The sequence below is a fragment of the Nerophis lumbriciformis genome, linkage group LG10 (genome assembly GCF_033978685.3).
Source record: "Nerophis lumbriciformis linkage group LG10, RoL_Nlum_v2.1, whole genome shotgun sequence".
NCBI lineage: Eukaryota > Metazoa > Chordata > Actinopteri > Syngnathiformes > Syngnathidae > Nerophis > Nerophis lumbriciformis.
Window position 1 is genome coordinate 48,726,055 of NC_084557.2, and position 20,544 is coordinate 48,746,598.

The 20,544-nt window shown below is 42.0% G+C and overlaps 2 protein-coding genes across 3 annotated transcripts in view; one reads left to right on the top strand and one right to left on the bottom strand.

The window, feature by feature from the left end:
• The first annotated feature begins 348 nt into the window (after nucleotides 1–348).
• On the top strand, nucleotides 349–6,523 carry aagab (alpha and gamma adaptin binding protein). Of its 2 annotated transcripts, none has more exons than XM_061969491.2 (10): nucleotides 349–507; nucleotides 2,530–2,720; nucleotides 2,793–2,889; nucleotides 2,969–3,058; nucleotides 5,260–5,343; nucleotides 5,426–5,505; nucleotides 5,582–5,672; nucleotides 5,747–5,851; nucleotides 5,925–5,974; nucleotides 6,055–6,523. In XM_061969491.2, the coding sequence occupies exons 1-10, from the start codon at nucleotides 414–416 to the stop codon at nucleotides 6,130–6,132; spliced, it is 960 nt and encodes a 319-aa protein (XP_061825475.1). In that variant the 5' UTR covers nucleotides 349–413; the 3' UTR covers nucleotides 6,133–6,523. The 2 variants fall into 2 exon arrangements, with proteins under 2 accessions (XP_061825475.1, XP_072770092.1); XM_072913991.1 differs by lacking the exon at nucleotides 349–507 and adding an exon at nucleotides 709–834.
• A 187-nt stretch (nucleotides 6,524–6,710) lies between these two features.
• smad3b (SMAD family member 3b) overlaps nucleotides 6,711–20,544 on the bottom strand; it is a 52,903-nt gene continuing 39,069 nt past the window's right edge. Inside the window, exons 7-9 of the mRNA XM_061969492.2 lie at nucleotides 16,372–16,509; nucleotides 16,142–16,286; nucleotides 6,711–9,481 (exon numbers count right to left, since the gene is read on the bottom strand). Of these exons, the coding sequence (XP_061825476.1) occupies nucleotides 9,358–9,481; nucleotides 16,142–16,286; nucleotides 16,372–16,509 (407 nt within the window). The 3' untranslated portion in view covers nucleotides 6,711–9,357. The remainder of the gene's footprint in view (nucleotides 9,482–16,141; nucleotides 16,287–16,371; nucleotides 16,510–20,544) is intronic.

A 20,544-nucleotide genomic window follows, 5' to 3' on the forward strand; every position in this document is an offset into this window, starting at 1 on the left:
TAATATATATGTCCTGTATTTTATTCTGATTATAAAAATTGATCAACAAAGTAAATACAAATAATTCAATGATCGTGAAAAATGTCAAGTAAAAACCATCCATATCAGTATTTACTGCTCTGGTCATGTATTTACTTGGAATTGGCTCGATATCAAAAGTTGCAGTGTGACGAACCACTTCCGAACCGGAAGCGTATTAAATGTAAAATGTTTATTTCATTGGATTAACTTCAATAAATTGTAATCTTAATGCACTTATATATCGAAAGATTAAAGAAAATATATGTTTAATTGTACACCGGATGTCAGACTTGAAATGTTTAATTTACTACACTTTTGCGTCACTTTTGGCGGTTTACGTCACTTGAAGCTGGAAGCTAACGGAGCTTCTTCTCCGTAATAATTCTATTAAAATGTCTGACTCCGAGGATGCGACAGCCGTGCCCATCCCGTGTGTAGTGGTCACTAGTTGTGACTCTGACTTTAAGGAGGACGAACTGATCCAACGTAAGTGCTGCTCTGGAAGTCACATTCTATGTCACACATGCTAATGCTAGCTAGTATGTTTACCTGCCATTGTTACCTTACTCATGTTTTAATCTTTATCTTAGCGACATCGTCACAGGCCTATTAAAAAGATATTTGCGTGTTGGTGTTAAGGAATAATGACGTTTGATTGGCAACACGAAATGGTCCCTAGTGTGTGACTGTTGTCTGTCTATCTGTGTTGGCCCTGCGATGAGATGGCGACTTGTCCAGGGTGTACACCGCCTTCCGCCCGAATGCAGCTGAGATAGGCTCCAGCACCGCCTGCGACCCCATAAGGGACAAGCGGTAGAAAATGGATGGATGGATGGAAGTTAAACTACAAACCCCGTTTCCATATGAGTTGGGAAATTGTGTTAGATGTAAATATAAACGGAATACAATGATTTGCAAATCCTTTTCAACCCATATTCAATTGAATATGCTACAAAGACAACATATTTGATGTTCAAACTGATAAACATTTTTTTTTTGCAAATAATCATTAACTTAGAATTTGATGCCAGCAACACGTGACAAAGAAGTTGGGAAAGGTGGCAATAAATACTGATAAAGTTGAGGAATGCTCATCAAACACTTATTTGGAACATCCCACAGGTGTGCAGGCTAATTGGGAACAGGTGGGTGCCATGATTGGGTGTAAAAACAGCTTCCCAAAAAATGCTCAGTCTTTCACAAGAAAGGATGGGGCGAGGTACACCCCTTTGTCCACAACTGCGTGAGCAAATAGTCAAACAGTTTAAGAACAACGTTTCTCAAAGTGCAATTGCAAGAAATTTAGGGATTTCAACATCTACGGTCCATAATATCATCAAAAGGTTCAGAGAATCTGGAGAAATCACTCCACGTAAGCGGCATGGCCGGAAACCAACATTGAATGACCGTGACCTTCCATCCCTCACACGGCACTGCATCAAAAACCGACATCAATCTCTAAAGGATATCACCACATGGGCTCAGGAACACTTCAGAAAACCACTGTCACTAAATACAGTTTGTTGCTACATCTGTAAGTGCAACTTAAAGTTCTACTATGCAAAGCGGAAGCCATTTATCAACAACACCCAGAAACGTCGCCAGCTTCTCTGGGCCCGAGATCATCTAAGATGGACTCATACAAAGTGGAAAAGTGTTCTGTGGTCTGACGAGTCCACATTTCAAATAGTTTTTGGAAATATTCGACATCGTGTCATCCGGACCAAAGGGGAAGCGAACCATCCAGACTGTTATCGACGCAAAGTTCAAAAGCCAGCATCTGTGATGGTATGGGGGTGCATTAGTGCCCAAGACATGGGTAACTTACACATCTGTGAAGGCACCATTAATGCTGAAAGGTACATACAGGTTTTGGAACAACATATGCTGCCATCTAAGCCCCTGCTTATTTCAGCAAGACAATGCCAAGCCACATTCAGCACGTGTTGCAACAGCGTGGCTTCGTAAAAAAAGAGTGCGGGTACTTTTCTGGCCCGCCTGCAGTCCAGACCTGTCTCCCATCGAAAATGCGTGGCGCATTATGAAGCGTAAAATACGACAGCAGAGACCCCGGACTGTTGACTGAAGCTCTACATTTAACAAGAATGGGAACTAATTCCACTTTCAAAGCTTCAACAATTAGTTTCCTCAGTTCCCAGTCGTTTATTGAGTGTTGTTGAAAGAAAAGGTGATGTAACACAGTGGTGAACTTTACCTTTCCCAACTACTTTGGCACGTGTTGCAGCCATGAAATTGTAAGTTTATTATTATTTGCAACAAAAAAAAAAAGTTTATGAGTTTGAACATCAAATATGTTGTCTTTGTAGTGCATTCAATTGAATATGGGTTGAAAAGGATTTGCAAATCATTGTATTCTGTTTCTATTTACATCTAACAATTTCCCAACTCATATGGAAACGGGGTTTGTACTTAGGTGTTTTTTTGTGGCTTAACCAATTTAGGCAAACCGCTGGTTTCTTTGGACTAATTGTGGTGTTTTGTTTACAGAAATCCTTGCCTCCAAGACGTTGCCAGAGGCGAGGAAGAGAGAAGCAGCAGTGGTGTGGTATCCATGGACCATCAACAACAAGTACTACACGGCAGATATCAGCCTGTGTGTCGTACCAAGCACTTTCCAAATGTCTCTAGAGATTGCACAATCCATGCAGGCTTTCATTGCTTATTTTGATAGCACAAAGGTATGGAATATATTGCTCGGGTGCCTTAGTTTACTCACTTATGTATTGAAGCTGTTTCAATGTGTTTTGCAGAAAGGTAGTCTGGAGAAGCTCCATCCGTGGATATCGGTGGTGGAGGACATTGCTCCAGAAGTGCTCATTCTAGTGTGTGACAGAGTTTGTGAAGATGGTATGTTTCCTCCACTATCGCACACTGACTGAATATTCTTAATTTTGCCTAATTCTTTCTTACCATGTTTATTTCCAAGGGGTCACCAGACATGAAGCCCAGCAGTGGTGTTTGGGACACAGCTTTGAGCTCGTGGAGCTCAACCCTCAGGATTTGCCGGATGAAGATGGTGAGAAAGCGCCATCCATATAGCCATCATGTTTTGTTCTTGCAGAATGGAAATGTATCTCATATTTTTATACCTGTAGGTAGGTGTATTATTTCACTTTGCCCTTGCAGAAAACAACACTGCTGTAATTTAAATATTGTTCATCGACACTAGGGATGTCCGATAATATCGGGCTGCCGATATTATCGGCCGATAAATGCTTTAAAATGTAATACCGGAAATTATCGGTATCTGTTTCATAATTATCGGTATCTGTTTCTAAAAGTAAAATGTATGAAGTTTTAAAACGCCAATGTGTACACGGACGTAGGGAGAGGTACAGAGTGCCAATAAACCTTAAAGGCATTTCCTTTGCGTCACAAATTACTGCAAAGCATACTTGGTCAACAGCCATACAGGTCACACTGAGGGTGGTCGTATAAACAAGTTTAACACTGTTACAAATATGCGCCACACTGTGAACCCACACCAAACAAGAATGACAAACACATTTTGGGAGAACATCCGCACAGTAACACAACAGGACAAATACCCAGAATCCCTTGCAGTACTAACTCTTCCGGGACGCTACAATATAAACCCCCCTGCTACCCCTACCCCCACCCACCCCAACCTCCTCATAGTCTCTCTCAGGGAGAGCATGTCCCAAATTCCAAGCTGCTGTTTGGATGGATAGATAGTACCGTATTTTCCGCACCATAAGGCGCCCTGGGTTATAAGCCGCGCCTTCAATGAACGGCATATTTCAAAACTTTGTCCACCTATAAGCCGCCCGGTGTTGTAAGCCGCATCTAACTGCGCTAAAGGAATGTCAAAAAAACAGTCAGATAGGTCAGTCAAACTTTAATAATATATTAAAAACCAGCGTTCTAACAACTCTGTTCACTCCCAAAATGTACGCAAATGTGCAATCACAAACATACGTATATCAACATGGACAGAGCTGCGTGAAAAAAGCCACCCGGCCTCTTCGCGTAAACTTAAACTTACCTTAACCACTCGCTCATCTTTTCTTCATCCATACCTTCGAGTTAGCTTTTATGATGACGCCGGCTGGAAAGGTCTCTTTTGGCAAGGTCTTCCTTTTGAATATCACCATGGGTGGAAGTTTCTGGCCATTAGCATGGCAAGCTAGAACCACAGTGAAGGATGACTTCTCATTCCCTGTGGTGCGAATATTCACCGTACGTGCTCCCTTTGTATCCACAGTGCGGTTCACAGGAATATCAGTTGCTGTGAAATAGTAATCCGTGTGCGGATGGAGGGATTGCGTCTTTTCATGAACCGGATCCCTGTCGTTTAGTAGGAGCCATTTTGTGGTCTTTACAGATGTAAACACACAAAGGAAATGAAACGTACGGTGATATCCGCGCGCTTTTTCTTCTTCTACGCGGGCGGGTGGTTGCTTACAGTAGAAGAAGAAGCGCTTCCTGTTCTACCGGGAAAAAAGATGGCGGCTGTTTACCGAAGTTGCGAGACCGAAACTTTATGAAAATGAATCTTAATATTTATCCATATATAAAGCGCACCGGGTTATAAGGCGCACTGTCAGCTTTTGAGTAAATTTGTGGTTTTTAGGTGCGGCTAATAGTGCGGAAAATACGGTACTTTGATTCCTTCAGGAGAGTTCCCTCAGGAAAATTAAAATTCCAGCAGCAGTGTACAGAGTTGAGATCAAATTTAAAAAGTAAATAATGGGGGTATGAATGGAAACAGAATAGAAAAATATTACAATAAGAATAAAAATAAAAACAATGAGAATAAAAATATAACAGTAAAATAAGAATATAACAAGAGAAGCTAGGCAGTAGTGACCATGTTGTGAAAAAGTATTGCACTGTTATTGTTTTGAGGCATGTTAAAAAAAATAATGCACTTTGTGACTTCAATAATAAATATGGCAGTGCCATGTTGGCATTTTTTTTTCCATAACTTGAGTTGATTTATTTTGGAAAACCTTGTTATATTGTTTAATGCATCCAGTGGGGCATCACGACAAAATTAGGCATAATAATGTGTTAATTCCACCACTGTATATATCGGTATCGCTTGATATCGGTAATTAAGAGTTGGAAAATATCGGGATATCGGTTAAAAAAAGCCATTATCGGACATCTCTGTTGAAGTAATTATATAAGATTGTCATATTGTGCGTTTTCATTTTTTACCTGATTTGGTCTCAATTTGTTTTCGTCTGTCAGATGATTTTCCAGAATCCACAGGAGTAAAGAGAATTGTTCAGGCTCTCAATGCGAATGTGTGGTCCACTGTGGAGATGAAGGATGGTCAGCAAGTACACTTTCACTGTTGATTTTTTTTAAAAGCATGCTCAACTTTATAATATGTATTCATTTTGTCACCGAACAGGACACAATCAGGGCTTTGGTCTCATGAGTAGTTTGGTGGCTGCAAGACACAACAACCCTCGTAACTGTCAAGAGCCGCAAGTCGGTGCCACGTATTTCTCATTTTATTTTCAACATTGTTTTTCTTTTGACATACTATATTCTACTTCTGTAACAGTCTTCCAGTCTGCCAGCAGAGGGGGCTCTTTTCAATGAAGTGTCTCGCCATACAGAGAGAACCAACTCTCAAGATAGTAATGCAGTTGTTGGTGAGTTAACATTAAATATGATCTATTCATTGTAATAATGAATCATGCCTTATTCTGTAATGGGTTGTTCTCAGATGCAATGACTAATTTGGACATCCAGGAGCTCGCAAACCTCACAGCTGGAGATGCAGATGTGGATAACTTTGAGCGCCTCTTCACCAAATTAAAAGAGATGAAAGGTAGATGAATGTACAATAGTCTTGGGACATGAAGGTTGTTCAAAGATGCGTTTTTTTCTCCGGCAACTTTCAGACAAAGCATCTTCATTACCCCATGAGCAGAGAAAGGTTCACGCAGAGAAGGTAAGCAACAGCCTATTTTAAAGACATGTACGCCTGGACTATGAATTGCTTCTACATTGTGGACAAAATCGGCTTTCCAGGTAGCTAAAGCCTTTTGGACGGCCATCGGCGGTGATGACGATGAGATTGACGGGTTATCATCGGGCGAGGAAAGCTAACAAAAGGAACCTATTAGCCAGTTAACATATCTCTTACCTTTCCTGGCGTCCTGCAAGATCCAGCTCTTACCGTGAATGGATACTTGAACTTTGAAAGCAGACGTGTTAATGGACTGTACTGTAGGCCAAAACTTACATTGGATTAGCAGGGTGCATATCCTATTAGGGAGAAGGGAGATGCTATAGATGGGTCCCCAGACATGGGTCAGCCAGTGAACATTAATAAATGATAGAAAGGTCAGTCACACTCACAATGTTTTAATTTATGCATTTTTCCTTTTGGTACAGTAGTCACATATCTTGGAAGTGACATGATGTGCCTTATTTAAAAATTACTGTCTGACAAATAATGAAGATTGTGTTGAGTCAACATAAAAATGTTTCTTTTGGATGTGTGAATGACTTGATTTTTAAGATTTAGGACCCTTTTTTTTTTTTTAATTCAATATCAGGAAATAAAAATCAGTATCTTATCTGTTCAAAAGTGAAATTATAGCTGGGGGTTGTGAATGACAAGGAAAAACGCTTGGAGATGTCCTGTTGGTTTGCATGTGCTTGGTGAAATATACAGACAGTAGTATGTTGTCTCTTTACATTTATTTACTATCAGACAGAACAAAACAAGCCATTTAGAACAAATATTTGACCCCGTGAACAAAGAACGCACATGAAACAGGACATTTAAGCAAGACCATAAGAAGATACAATGCTCTAAAAACTAATGCGCTGTGTTACTGCTTTAAATAGGTTATGACTGTACTGGAGGTGCATGAATATTAACATGGCAAAGACCATGTCTAAGGAAATTACACACAACTACAACGGAAGCTGCACAACAATCAACACGGTAAACAAGAAGTGCATCATTCACCCACCTGGAGCAGATTGGTGCTATGAGATAAGACGTTTGTTGTTTTAGCAAAAATGCTGGAGCGCCCATCAGTCAGTCAGTCAGTGTATGTGCTATGTAACAGAAGTAGCATGTGCCATTATTCTACAGTGTGTGTTAGACCTCAGTTAACCAAACACCAAAGAAGGGACAACAATAAAGCAGGCGGAGTCACTCTGATTCAATCAGAACTACAAGAATTCACAAGCTATAAATAGTTATGTATGTACAACCATACTGAGGCAATCGTAAAAATATACTTCTATGCAGGACAGTATGCAAAAATAACTTATAAAATGTATCTTTCATTGAGCAAAATAGTTTTCCATACAAGGATTATTAATAATCGTGCTTCTGTTTAAAACACCAATTAGAAAGTAATCATCTAACTCTCATTAATATGATGAAATCATTGTGGGCTAAGTACCTTGTACTTAAACTACAATGGGTACAGAAAGTATTTAGACCCCTTTAAAATCTTCACTCTGTTTCATTTCAGCCATTTGCCAAAATCAAAACAAGTTTGTCAATGTACACTCAGCACCCCATCTTGACAGAAAAAAACAGAAATGTAGAACTTTGAAAAAAATTGAAATATCAGATGGTCATATGTATTCAGACCCTTTGCTGTGACACCTATATTTAACTCACATGGTGTCCATTTTTTCTGATTCTCCTTCATTTGAGCACAGCTGTGTTTAATTAAACTGATTAGGAAAGGCACACACATGTCTATATAAGACCGTGCAGCTCTCAGTGCACGTCAGAGCAAATGAGAATCATGAGGTTGAAGGAACTGCCCAAGGAGCTCAGAGACAGAATTGTGGCAAGGCACAGATCTGGCCATGGTTACAAAATAATTTCTGCAGCACTGAAGGTTCCCAAGAGGACAGTGGCCTCCATAATTCTCAAATAGAAAACGTTTGGGACGACCAAAACTCTTCTTAGACCTGGCTGTCCAGCCAAACTGAGCCATGGTGGGAGAAGAGCCCAAATATCACTTTGGCTGAGCACTAGAGATGCAGTAGGGAGATGGGAGAAAGTGGCAGAGTGGCCTGACGGAAGCCTCTCCCCAGTGAAAGACATATGAAAGCCTGCATAGTTTGCCAAAAAAACACATGAAGGACTCCCAGACTGAGAAATAAGATTCTCTGGTCTGATGAGACCAAGATTAAATGTTGGGTGTTAACTCTAAGCGGTATGTGTGGACAAAACTAGGCACTGCTCATCACCTGCCCAATACAATCCCAAATGTGAAACATGGTGGTGGCAGCATCATGCTATGGGGGTGTAGTTCAGCTGCAGGGACAGGGCAATTGAAGGAAAGATGAAAGCGGCCAAGTGCAGAGATATCCTAGAAAAAAGACTTCTTCCAGAGTGCTTAGGACCTCAGACTGGGCTGAACGTTCACCTTCCAACAAGACAATGACCCTAAACACACAGCTAAAATAACAAAAGAGTGGCTATGGAATAACTCTGTGACCATTCTTGACTGGCCCAGCCAGAACCATGGCCTAAACCCAATTGAGCATCTCTGCAGAGACCTGAATATGGCTGTCTGCCAACGTTCACCATCCAAGGGTCTGCAAGAAAGAATGGCAGCGGATCCCCAAATACTTGTCATTCTCCAGAAGACTCATGGCTGTACGAGATCAAAAGGGTGCTAATACTCAATACTGAGCAAAGCATCTGAATACTTATGACCATGTGATATTTCAGTTTTTCTTTTTTTTAAATTTGCAAAAAGTTCTGTTTTTTTCTGTAAATATGGGAAATAAAATGAACTTTTTGGATTTTAGCAAATAGCTGCAATGAAACAAAGAGTGAACATTTTGAAGAAGTCTGAATACCTTGTTTCCACTGTATATATATTTAATCACATTGATCATGTTTTTCCCCCTGCTTTGACCAATAAACTCCCACATTCAGCGACTTACTAAGAGTGGTACTGGGACATAAACACTAGTAAAAGGTTTAGTTCATTCATAGAATCCAAAATGTTGTGTAACATGATACATGAGCAGAGATAGATTCAGAGGATTTTGATGTATTTCCAAAACGTTTTACAAATAAGCTTGATGTTTTGTATTAGGGTGAAGTATTTCCTGAGAAATTAATGAAAATGTAAGAACTAAGTTCAAAGTCCTCACCATGAACAACGTGTTTATGAAGAAACAGAAGGTGTATTGTATGTGAAACCTGCAGCAAATACCTTGCGGCTTCACATGAAGACACTAGCGTGCAGAAGCAAAGTGTGTGAGGTTGATCTGAAGACTGCTGTAGTGTCATGTCACTTCAAGTGAGAGCCTGAGCGTGTGACCTGGAGGAGGCTGCCTTTAAGACACACTCGAGCAGTGGATGCTGGGGGAACCCATCTGTGTGAGAACCTTGTCCAGCCACTGTAAAGGACCGTTGAGATGCAGCTCTATCCAGCAGGGGGTGCTGGTCACTGTCTGACGTCTGCAAAACAAGACAATGTGTTGATTGATACATCCTTAGAATACTGTTAGTGTAGTTCAGGGGTCGGCAACCCGCGGCTCCGGAGCCGCATGCGGCTCTTTGATCACTCTGATGCGGCTCAGCAGCTTACTTGCTGAACCCCCCAATTTTCCCGTGAGACTTCCGGATTTCAGTGCCTGTCGCAGTAAACTCCCGGGATTAATATTCACCGATTTTCACCCTTACGGCTATAATAAGGGCGTGCCATCTTTAGCTTGGCCACGTACGTGACAGCAAGGCATACTTGGTCAACACTGACGGTGGTCATATAAAACAACTTTAACACTCTTACTAATAATGCGCCACACTTTGAACCAAAACCAAACAAGAATGACAAACACATTTCGGGAGAACATCTGCACCTTAACATAACAAACAGAACAGAACAAACACCCAGAATCCAATGCAGCCCTGACACTTCCGGGCTACATTATACACCCCTGCTACCACCAAACCCCGCCCCAACCCCAACCCTGCTCCCTCACACATCAACCCCCCCCCCGCCCCCCCCCCTCTGTGCGTCGGTTGAGGTGGGCGGGGTTTGGTAGGGGGGGGGGGTGTATAATGTAGGGCTGCATGGGATTCTGGGTATTTGTCCTGTTGTGTTTATGTTGTTTGGTGGCTGCAGGATTAGGTCACTGCTATTTGCAGATGATGTGGTCCTGATGGCTTCCTCCGGCCAAGATCTTCAGCTCTCACTGGATCGGTTCGCAGCCGAGTGTGAAGCGACTGGGATGGGAATCAGCACCTCCAAGTCCGAGTCCATGGTTCTCTCCCGGAAAAGGGTGGAGTGCCATCTCCGGGTTGGGGAGGAGATCTTGCCCCAAGTGGAGGAGTTCAAGTACCTCGGAGTCTTGTTCACGAGTGGGGGAAGAGTGGATCGTGAGATCGACAGGCGGATCGGTGCGGCGTCTTCAGTAATGCGGACGCTGTATCGATCCGTTGTGGTGAAGAAGGAGCTGAGCCGGAAGGCAAAGCTCTCGATTTACCGGTCGATCTACGTTCCCATCCTCACCTATGGTCATGAGCTTTGGGTCATGACCGAAAGGACAAGATCACGGGTACAAGCGGCCGAAATGAGTTTCCTCCGCCGAGTGGCGGGGCTCTCCCTTAGAGATAGGGTGAGAAGCTCTGTCATTCAGGGGGAGCTCAAAGTAAAGCCGCTGCTCCTCCACATCGAGAGGAGCCAGATGAGGTGGTTCGGGCATCTGGTCAGGATGCCACCCGAACGCCTCCCTAGGAAGGTGTTTCGGGCACGTCCGACCGGTAGGAGGCCACGGGGAAGACCCATGACACGCTGGGAAGACTATCTCTCCCGGCTGGCCTGGGAACGCCTCGGGATCCCCCGGGAGGAGCTGGACGAAGTGGCTGGGGAGAGGGAAGTCTGGGCTTCCCTGCTTAAGCTGCTGCCCCCGCGACCCGACCTCGGATAAGCGGAAGAAGATGGATGGATGGATGGATGTTTATGTTGTGTTACGGTGCAGATGTTCTCCCGAAATGTGTTTGTCATTCTTGTTTGGTGTGGGTTCACAGTGTGGTGCATTATTAGTAAGAGTGTTAACGTTTGTTTTTTTTATACCGCCACCGTCAGTGTGAGCTGTGTGGTTGTTGACCAAGTATGTCATGCTGTTGCTTACGTGATTAAAGCGGAAGCCCCATACAACGTGTGGCTGATCAGGCACGCTGACTGTAGTGCTGGACCATCACGGCACGCATGACGCTGACAAGCGCCATTAAATAAAAACCCGCGTGTCGCAGCAGCTTTCAAATTCCACATAAAGGTGTGGGCAGCGTGTCTGAGACCCCTGGTTATACAAAGCAAAAAAAAACAACTTCCTATGCAGTGTTATTTAAAATTTCAAAAAAATTTTGCGGCTCCCATTGTTTTATATAATTTGTGAAACTGGTCAAAATGGCTCTTTGACTGGTAAAGGTTGCCGACCCCTGGTGTAGTTTAAGGACACAGTCATGGAATTATGAAGCATAATCGTGTCAGGAAAGTTATTGAGGATTCAATCGGGGTGTGTGGATAAGTCATCCAAGGTTCTCTTACGGCGCATTGTGCCAGAAACGTAAGTAGGGCGGTGGGAATCCCCTTTGCAAGTGTCTGATACATGTTCACCTCTCACTGCATGCCTGCTTACATTCCTCCTCTGGTACGCAACCCACACACTTTCAGCTCTTGTTTTGCATTTGGGAATTTTGTATTTTTTTTTCCCACTGTATACTGCAGCACTCACTAGTTGTAAAACTTGCAATGATATTGTTTTGTGTGGCTGCAAGGTTTAATACAAAAATTAATCAACCAAGATTTGTTATAGTTGACGTGTCACTTAAAACTCTGATAGACCATGAGGAATGGTCGCATTTACACTTTTATACTTTTTGGCAAATAATTGCAGCTAAATAACCTAACAGTACTGGATAGAAACATTTTGCACTGAATGTTTACAGGACATCTTGTACTTAAACTTTGTGGAATAAAGTAAAACCATTCTTTCCTCAGTCTTTGATGTTTCTTTTGTTACAATAAATGTCCAAAAATCAGGGTTTCCCAGATTGCCAATAGACTCGTGGTGATGGACGTGTGGCCAATATGACATCATATCATTTGCTTACACGTCGATGATGCATATATTATCCATCCATTTTCTACCGCCTGTCCCAGCCGCACTCAGGCGGAAGGCGGGGTACACCCTGGACAAGACGCCACCTCATCGCAGGGCCAACACAGATAGACAACATTCACACTCACATTCACACACTAGGGCCAATTGAGTATAAAAAGGCAAAATACATATATACAGACAGATTTTAAAACAAATCTGTGTTATTTGTATTGAGATCCATTTTGTCTTGTCGTTTTGCTCTCTTTTTCAAATCCAATTGCTTATTGTACAGGCCCTGCCTGAATGTTGGAATTTAGTTTGCCAAATATGTAAGCAGTCCATGAAGTCACTGTAAAGCTAAGCACACATTAATATACACAAAAAGTACAAACCCCTTTTCCATATGAGTTGGGAAATTGTGTTAGATGTAAATATAAACGGAAACCAATGATTTGCAAATATTTTTCAACCCATATTCAATTGAATGCACTACAAAGACAACATATTTGATGTTCAAACCGATAAACATTTTTTTTTTTGCAAATAATCATTAACTTTAGAATTTGATGCCAGCAACACGTGACAAAGAAGTTGGGAAAGGTGGCAATAAATACTGATAAAGTTGAGGAATGCTCATCAAACACTTATTTGGAACATCCCACAGGTGTGCAGGATAATTGGGAACAGGTGGGTGCCATGATTGGGTATAAAAATAGATTCCATGAAATGCTCAGTCATTCACAAACAAGGATGGGGCAAGGGTCACCACTTTGTCAACAAATGCGTGAGCAAATTGTTGAACAGTTTAAGAAAAACCTTTCTCAAGCAGCTATTGCAAGGAAATTAGGGATTTCACCATCTACGGTCCGTAATATCATCAAAGGGTTCAGAGAATCTGGAGAAATCACTGCACGTAAGCATCTAAGCCCGTGACCTTCCATCCCTCAGGCTGTACTGCATCAACAAGCGACATCAGTGTGTAAAGGATATCACCACATGGGCTCAGGAACACTTCAGAAACCCACTGTCAGTAACTACAGTTGGTCGCTACATCTGTAAGTGCAAGTTAAAACTCTCCTATGAAAGGCGAAAACCGTTTATCAACAACACCCAGAAACGCCGTCGGCTTCACTGGGCCTGAGCTCATCTAAGATGGACTGATACAAAGTGGAAAAGTGTTCTTTGGTCTGACGAGTCCACATTTCAAATTGTTTTTGGAAACTGGACGTCGTGTCCTACGGACCAAAGAGGAAAAGAACTATCCGGATTTTTATAGGCGCAAAGTTGAAAAGCCAGCATCTGTGATGGTATGGGGGTGTATTAGTGCCCAAGTCTTGGGTAACTTACACATCTGTGAAGGCACCATTAATGCTGAAAGGTACATACAGGTTTTGGAGCAACATATGTTGCCATCCAAGCAACGTTACCATGGACGCCCCTGCTTATTTCAGCAAGACAATGCCAAGCCACGTGTTACATCAACGTGGCTTCATAGTAAAAGAGTGCGGGTACTAGACTGGCCTGCCTGTAGTCCAGACCTGTCTCCCATTGAAAATGTGTGGCGCATTATGAAGCCTAAAATAGCACAACGGAGACCCCCGGACTGTTCAACAACTTAAGCTGTACATCAAGCAAGAATGGGAAAGAATTCCACCTGAGAAGCTTCATAAATGTGTCTCCTCAGTTCCCAAACATTTACTGAGTGTTGTTAAAAGGAAAGGCCATGTAACACAGTGGTGAACATGCCCTTTCCCAACTACTTTGGCACGTGTTGCAGCCATGAAATTCTAAGTTAATTATTATTTGCAAAAAAATAATAAAGTTTATGAGTTTGAACATCAAATATGTTGTCTTTGTAGTGCATTCAATTGAATATGGGTTGAAAAGGATTTGCAAATCATTGTATTCCGTTTATATTTACATCTAACACAATTTCCCAACTCATATGGAAACGGGGTTTGTACATCAACTTAAACATTAGGTGCACATACATGTAGGAATCACATTAAAGGAATAGTACAGTTTGGTATAGAGTGAAAACAATATTCAATTATTCAGAATGAAGGTTGGCCCAAATGCCGTTAGCTTAAAATGCTAACGTACAATGGAACAGCTCATTGGCAGGCTAATGGAAATTAGCAGAATAAACTTGTACATCCACACATGTTCTATACCACTTATCTTCAATAAGGTGGCGGGGTAAGCTGGAGTCGATCCAAGCTGATTTCGGGCGAGAGGAGGAGAACACACTAGACTGGCCACCAGCCAATGGCAGGACAGATACAGACACAAATCATTCACACTCTCATTCATACCTATGGACAATTTAGAGTTTCCAAAGAACTTAACATGCATATTTTTGGAATGTGGGAGGAAGTCGTGCAAGTCATTGTGCAAAAGGTGAATGTTTTAAGTTGAACTAAATTTTGATCTCTAAAAAGGGGTTCATATCTGAAATGTTTTCCAACGCAGGACCCCAACATACAGGTCATAAAAAACAAGATGTGTTTGTTATTTTCATTGTAAATGGGCCAAATCACTTACCGTATTTTCCGCACTATTAGCCGCACCTAAAAACCACAAATTTACTCAAAAGCTGACAGTGCGGCTTTTAACCCGGTGCGCTTTATATATGGATTAATATTACGATTCATTTTCATAAAGTTTCGATCTCGCAACTTCGGTAAACAGCCGCCATCTTTTTTCCCGGTAGAACAGGAAGCGCTTCTTCTTCTACGCAAGCAACCGCCAAGGTAAGCACCCGCCCCCATAGAACAGGAAGCGCTTCTTCTTCTACTGTAAGCAACCACCCGCCCGCGTAGAAGAAGAAAAAGCGCGCGGATATACCGTACGTTTCATTTCCTTTGTGTGTTTACATCTGTAAAGACCACAAAATGGCTCCTACTAAGCGTCAGGGATCCGGTTCATGAAAAGACGCAATCTCTCCATCCGCACACGGATTACTATTTCACAGCAACTGATATTCCTGTGAACCGCACTGGATACAACGGGAGCACGTACGGTCAATATTCGCACCACAGGGAATGAGAAGTCATCCTTCACTGTGGTTCTAGCTTGCCATGCTAATGGCCAGAAACTTCCACCCATGGTGATATTCAAAAGGAAGACCTTGCCAAAAGAGACCTTTCCAGCCGGCGTCATCATAAAAGCTAACTCGAAGGGATGGATGAAGAAAAGATGAGCGAGTGGTTAAGGTAAGTTTAAGTTTACGCGAAGAGGCCGGGTGGCTTTTTTCACGCAGCTCTGTCCATGTTGATATACGTATGTTTGTGATTGCACATTTGCGTACATTTTGGGAGTGAACAGAGTTGTTAGAACGCTGGTTTTTAATATATTATTAAAGTTTGACTGACCTATCTGACTGTTTTTTTGACATTCCTTTAGCGCAGTTAGATGCGGCTTACAACACCGGGCGGCTTATAGGTGGACAAAGTTTTGAAATATGCCGTTCATTGAAGGCGCGGCTTTTAACCCAGGGCGCCTTATGGTGCGGAAAATACGGTATATTACAAATTATCTGATGGAAATGACCAATGCAATTTGATTACTATAGAAAGGAATTTTAATTTGCTGTTATGTCAGGTTTGGGACAGGTGTGGCCGCAGTGTGATGTTGCTCACAAGTGGTCCAAGGAATGCTCAGGGAGGGTGTGCATTTGCTCAGACACATGAAAAATTAAGCGGAACATTGGTGGCCACCGGTTTATAGTAGCCACTTTTGCATTTTCCCTTGAATTGAACCGGTTTGACTGAATATGAAAATATAGTGTTTATGTCTTTCATGTGTTCTGTGTGCAGTGCGAGTGAGCTTAGCTAAAACTCACAACACAGTCTAGGATTGGAACTCCTCAATAAGCCGAGGACTACCTGTACCATAACTTAATCATTTTAGAAAGTGAAAAGAAAATAGTTGCTTTCTTCGACCACATTGTGAGACAAAAATGACAGTGAGTGCCCTGAGAATGTCACAATGTCAAACTTTTTTAACGTACCTGTACTCAGCTCCCCATCCTTTGACAAAACTCATGCGAATGGTGCACATCCTGGTGAGCTGGTAAACCGCCTCAAAGCCCTGGTTGACCGACTGGGTGAGAAGACCAGCAAATTCCTGGTTGTTGAAGATCTTTAAGTTGCAACCTAACAAAGAGAAAACGTATACTGACTTTATGGCTTGCCTTTTCTGCTAATCTTAGGTTTATGTGTATACTTCTCCTGAACAGACCTGGAGGGATCTTGCATACAGTAGCAGGATGCCATCCATAGCGCTGGTTGCAGTTCGGACTCTGGACAAAGATGGCGCTGTCACTGAGACACTCAGCAAACACTTCTCCGCCAATGTAGTACAACCTGACACCCTTTCCTAAAATAAAAGACAGTGTAAAAGTTTGATTATACACTCCAGAAATACACACAACTGTATGTTGATACAAAAAGGGGGGACCACAAAAATGTCAATACTGACTTTATTTTAAAGGAAAATCTTATGCTACAATAAACATACATTTGTTTCTGCATTTAAATAACAGTTTTAGAACATTAAAATAAAAATAAAAGGCATTGAACATAGTTGTTTTTTCTTATTGCACTCAAATAATTGTATAACACTGAAATAAAATGGTATTAAATAACACTACTAACATACTGGACAACTTCTCTTTTAGTAACAAGTAAGTAACATGCACACTTAAAGGCCTACTGAAATGCGATTTTCTTATTTAAACGGGGATAGCAGGTCCATTCTATGTGTCATACTTGATCATTTCGCGATATTGACATATTTTTGCTGAAAGGATTTAGTAGAGAACATCGACGATAAAGTTCGCAATTTTTGGTCGCTGATAAAAAAGCCTTGCCTGTACCGGAAGTAGCAGACGAGTAGCGTGACGTCACAGGTTGTGGAGCTCCTCACATCTGCACATTGTTTACAATCATGGCTACCAGCAGCGAGAGCGATTCGGACCGAGAAAGCGACGATTTCCCCATTAATTTGAGCGAGGATGAAAGATTCGTGGATGAGGAAAGTGAGAGTGCAGGACTAGAGGGCAGATCGGGAAGATGCTGTGAGAGGCAGGTGGGACCTGATATTCAGCTGGGAATGACTAAAACAGTAAATAAACACAAGACATATATATACTCTATTAGCCACAACACAACCAGGCTTATATTTAATATGCCACAAATTAATCCCGCATAACAAACACCTCCCCCCTTCCGTCCATATAACCCGCCAATACAACTCAAACACCTGCACAACACACTCAATCCCACAGCCCAAAGTACCGTTCACCTCCCCAAAGCACATATATTTCCCCAAAGTCCCCAAAGTTACGTACGTGAGACTTTTTGAGACTTTTATTAGTAGGTTGCAAAGTGAAGTACATATTCCGTACAGTTGACCACTAAATGGTAACACCCCAATAAGTTTTTCAACTTGTTTAAGTCGGGGTCCACTTAAATTGATTCATGATACAGATATATACTATCATATATACTATCATCATAATACAGTCTTCACACAAGATAATCATCAGGGTGTATACATTGAATTATTTACGTGACATGCACATAGCGGCACGCACGTACGCGCAAGCGATCAAATGTTTGGAAGCGTACTCACGGTACCGTGTCTGCGTATCCAACTCAAAGTCCCCCTGGTAAGAGTCTCTGTTGTCCCAGTTCTCCACAGGCCAATGGTAAAGCTTGACTGTCATCTTTCGGGAATGTAAACAATGAAACACCGGCCGTGTTTGTGTTGCTGAAGTCGGCCACCTACAGCTTTCTTTTTTGCTGTCTCCATTGTTCATTGAACAAATTGCAAAAGATTCACCAACACAGATGTCCAGAATACTGTAGAATTTTGCGATGAAACAGACGACTTAATAGCTGGCCACCATGCTGTCTCAAAATGTCCTCCACAATCCGCGACGTCACGCGCAGACGTCATCATACCGAGACGTTTTCAGCAGGATATTTCGCACGAAATTTAAAATTGCACTTTAGTAAACTAACCCGGCCGTATTGGCATGTGTTGCAATGTTAGGATTTCATCATTGATATATAAACTATCAGACTGCGTGATCGGTAGTAGTGGCTTTCAGTAGGCCTTTAACACAAACTTAGAACAATGAAAATACATTAATTAAAACATTCAAATCAAAATAAACGTAGCAGGGGTAGCAGCAAAATATATATAGGGAATAAGCGGTAGAAAATGGATGGATGTTATGTCCCTTCTCCCTACTCCCCACAAGGCAGCTTGTTCTGGCTGTTCAGTCTCTACTGACTCAGGCCTTTATCCTTCATCAGATTTTTCGCCAAGAAAACAAGAATGTCTACGTGCTCCTCACTCAATCTAGAACGCATTGGACGGCAGATATTTCCAGATGTGCTGAAGGCACGTTCAGACGCACAGCTTGATGCTGGAATGCACAGATATTGTCTTGCAAACTGAGCCAGGATGGGTAAGTCTGCCGTGGCGAAGTTGGTAGAGTGGCCGTGCCAGCAATCGGAGTGTTGCTGGTTACTGGGGTTCAATCCCCACCTTCTACCATCCTAGTCATGTCCGTTTTGTCCTTGGGCAAGACACTTCACCCCTTGCTCCTGATGGCTGCTGGTTAGCGCCTTGCATGGCAGCTCCCGCCATCAGTGTGTGAATGTGTGTGTGAATGGGTGAATGTGGTAATACTGTCAAAGCGCTTTGAGTACCTTGAAGGTAGAAAAGCGCTATTGAAGTATAACCCATTTATCATTTATTTATCATTTATCATGTTGACTCCACCAGCAGGGGGTCCTCTGCAGCACTGAAGTCTCTCTACTGCGTATAGTCTGTCATCTCACAGTTTAGTTTGTTTTTGGGTGATGTCAGTATGAAAGACTCTTGTCTTGTTGTGGGACTGTCAGCCCCCTTCTTTTCTGAGGTGATCATGCAGAGCAAGCTTTTTAGACCACTTATTTTTTTCTTTGCTGGAGCACCTGCTCGTCAATCTTCTCATCCTTCTTGTTGCTCGTGTCTCTGCTCCCCAGAAAGTGGAACTGTGTGAGCTTCAGAGAACAGTTCACCCTTAACTTCTTCTTCAGTATTAACAAACACACTCTTAAATCTTGGGTCAAGGTAAGTGGAAATGTTGAGTGCCATCTTCAGCTCATGGCCATCATATCTCTGTTCAAAGTTTTCTTTGCTTCATTTCCAGTGCCAGTGGACGGTCAGCTTCCCTATCTTCAAGGCAGGATTGTATTTTCTACGGCAGTGGCAGGACTGATGAGTGTTGTTTCTTTATCTCCACTGAGGGCAACTGGGAAATCACTAAGTGGAGCCAGAACATCCCTCACTGTTTACAAAGTTGTCATGTCCGTGTCTTTCGGAATGAGGTACCACTTCTTTCTGTCATCAGACAGAACAGCACAGACTGCTTTCTGCTGCTCACTAAAGCGGTTCACCATATCATAGGTGGAACCCAATCGGGTGGGCTCGTCATGGATTGTGGCAGTTTTAAAGATCGTTTGTCTTTCAGCTGTCGTGACATCTTATTTGATCTTGAGAAAGCAGAAACTGTCTTGCGTATGCGGGACAGACAGCTTTTCACACGATCAGTCTCTATGGCTTTTTTGACTGCTAAACGCAAGTTGTGGCCAAAACATGGACTCCATGGGTGGTCTGCAAATGCTTTGCGGTTGTTCGTTGCATTATCTGTTGTGATGCCAGACATTTTGGCCATATCGAGGCCACAGGAATCTGTGACAATGTCCTCCAGGGCCTCCTTCAAAGTTTCAGCTGTGTGGTCAGACTGCGGTGCAGCGCATCCTATGCACCAGGAATGCATTTCCCAGGATTTTGTGATGAACTGGAGTGTTGCAGCCATGTATGTTCTTACTGACCGGCTTGTCCATAGGTTAGTAATGCAGGAGAAGAATGGATTTTCTGTCAGCTGCGCATTAATTATAGACCTTGTCTCATCATATGTCTTAGGAATTTCATTATACATGAAGAAGTGCCTTGAGGGGAGGTCATACCGTTTATCCAGTTGCTGTAAAAGGTTTTGAAATGCAGCTTTTTCAACCATGTATAATGGCACTTGATCTACACCAGGGGTGCTCACACTTTTTCTGCAGGCGAGCTACTTTTCAATTGATCAAGTCGTGGGGATCTACCTCATTCATATATATAATTTATATTTACTTATTTATGAAATATATGTTTTTGTTAATAAGTTAAAGGTGTTTAATGATAATGCAAGCATGTTTAACACAAATAGTTAATATTGTTAATAAATTAAAGGTGTTTAATGATAATGCAATCATGTTTAACACATAGTTAATATTGTTAATAAATTAAAGGTGTTTAATGATCATACAAGAATGTTTAATACATATAGTTAATATTGTTAATAAATTAAAG

Coding starts and splice junctions, on each gene's coding strand:
- aagab (XM_061969491.2), top strand. CDS start 414: ATGTCTGACTCCGAGGATGCGACAGCCGTGCCCATCCCGTGTGTAGTG. Junction 508..2,529: donor GGAGGACGAACTGATCCAAC/GTAAGTGCTGCT, acceptor TTTTGTTTACAG/AAATCCTTGCCTCCAAGACG. Junction 5,506..5,581: donor GTAACTGTCAAGAGCCGCAA/GTCGGTGCCACG, acceptor CTTCTGTAACAG/TCTTCCAGTCTGCCAGCAGA.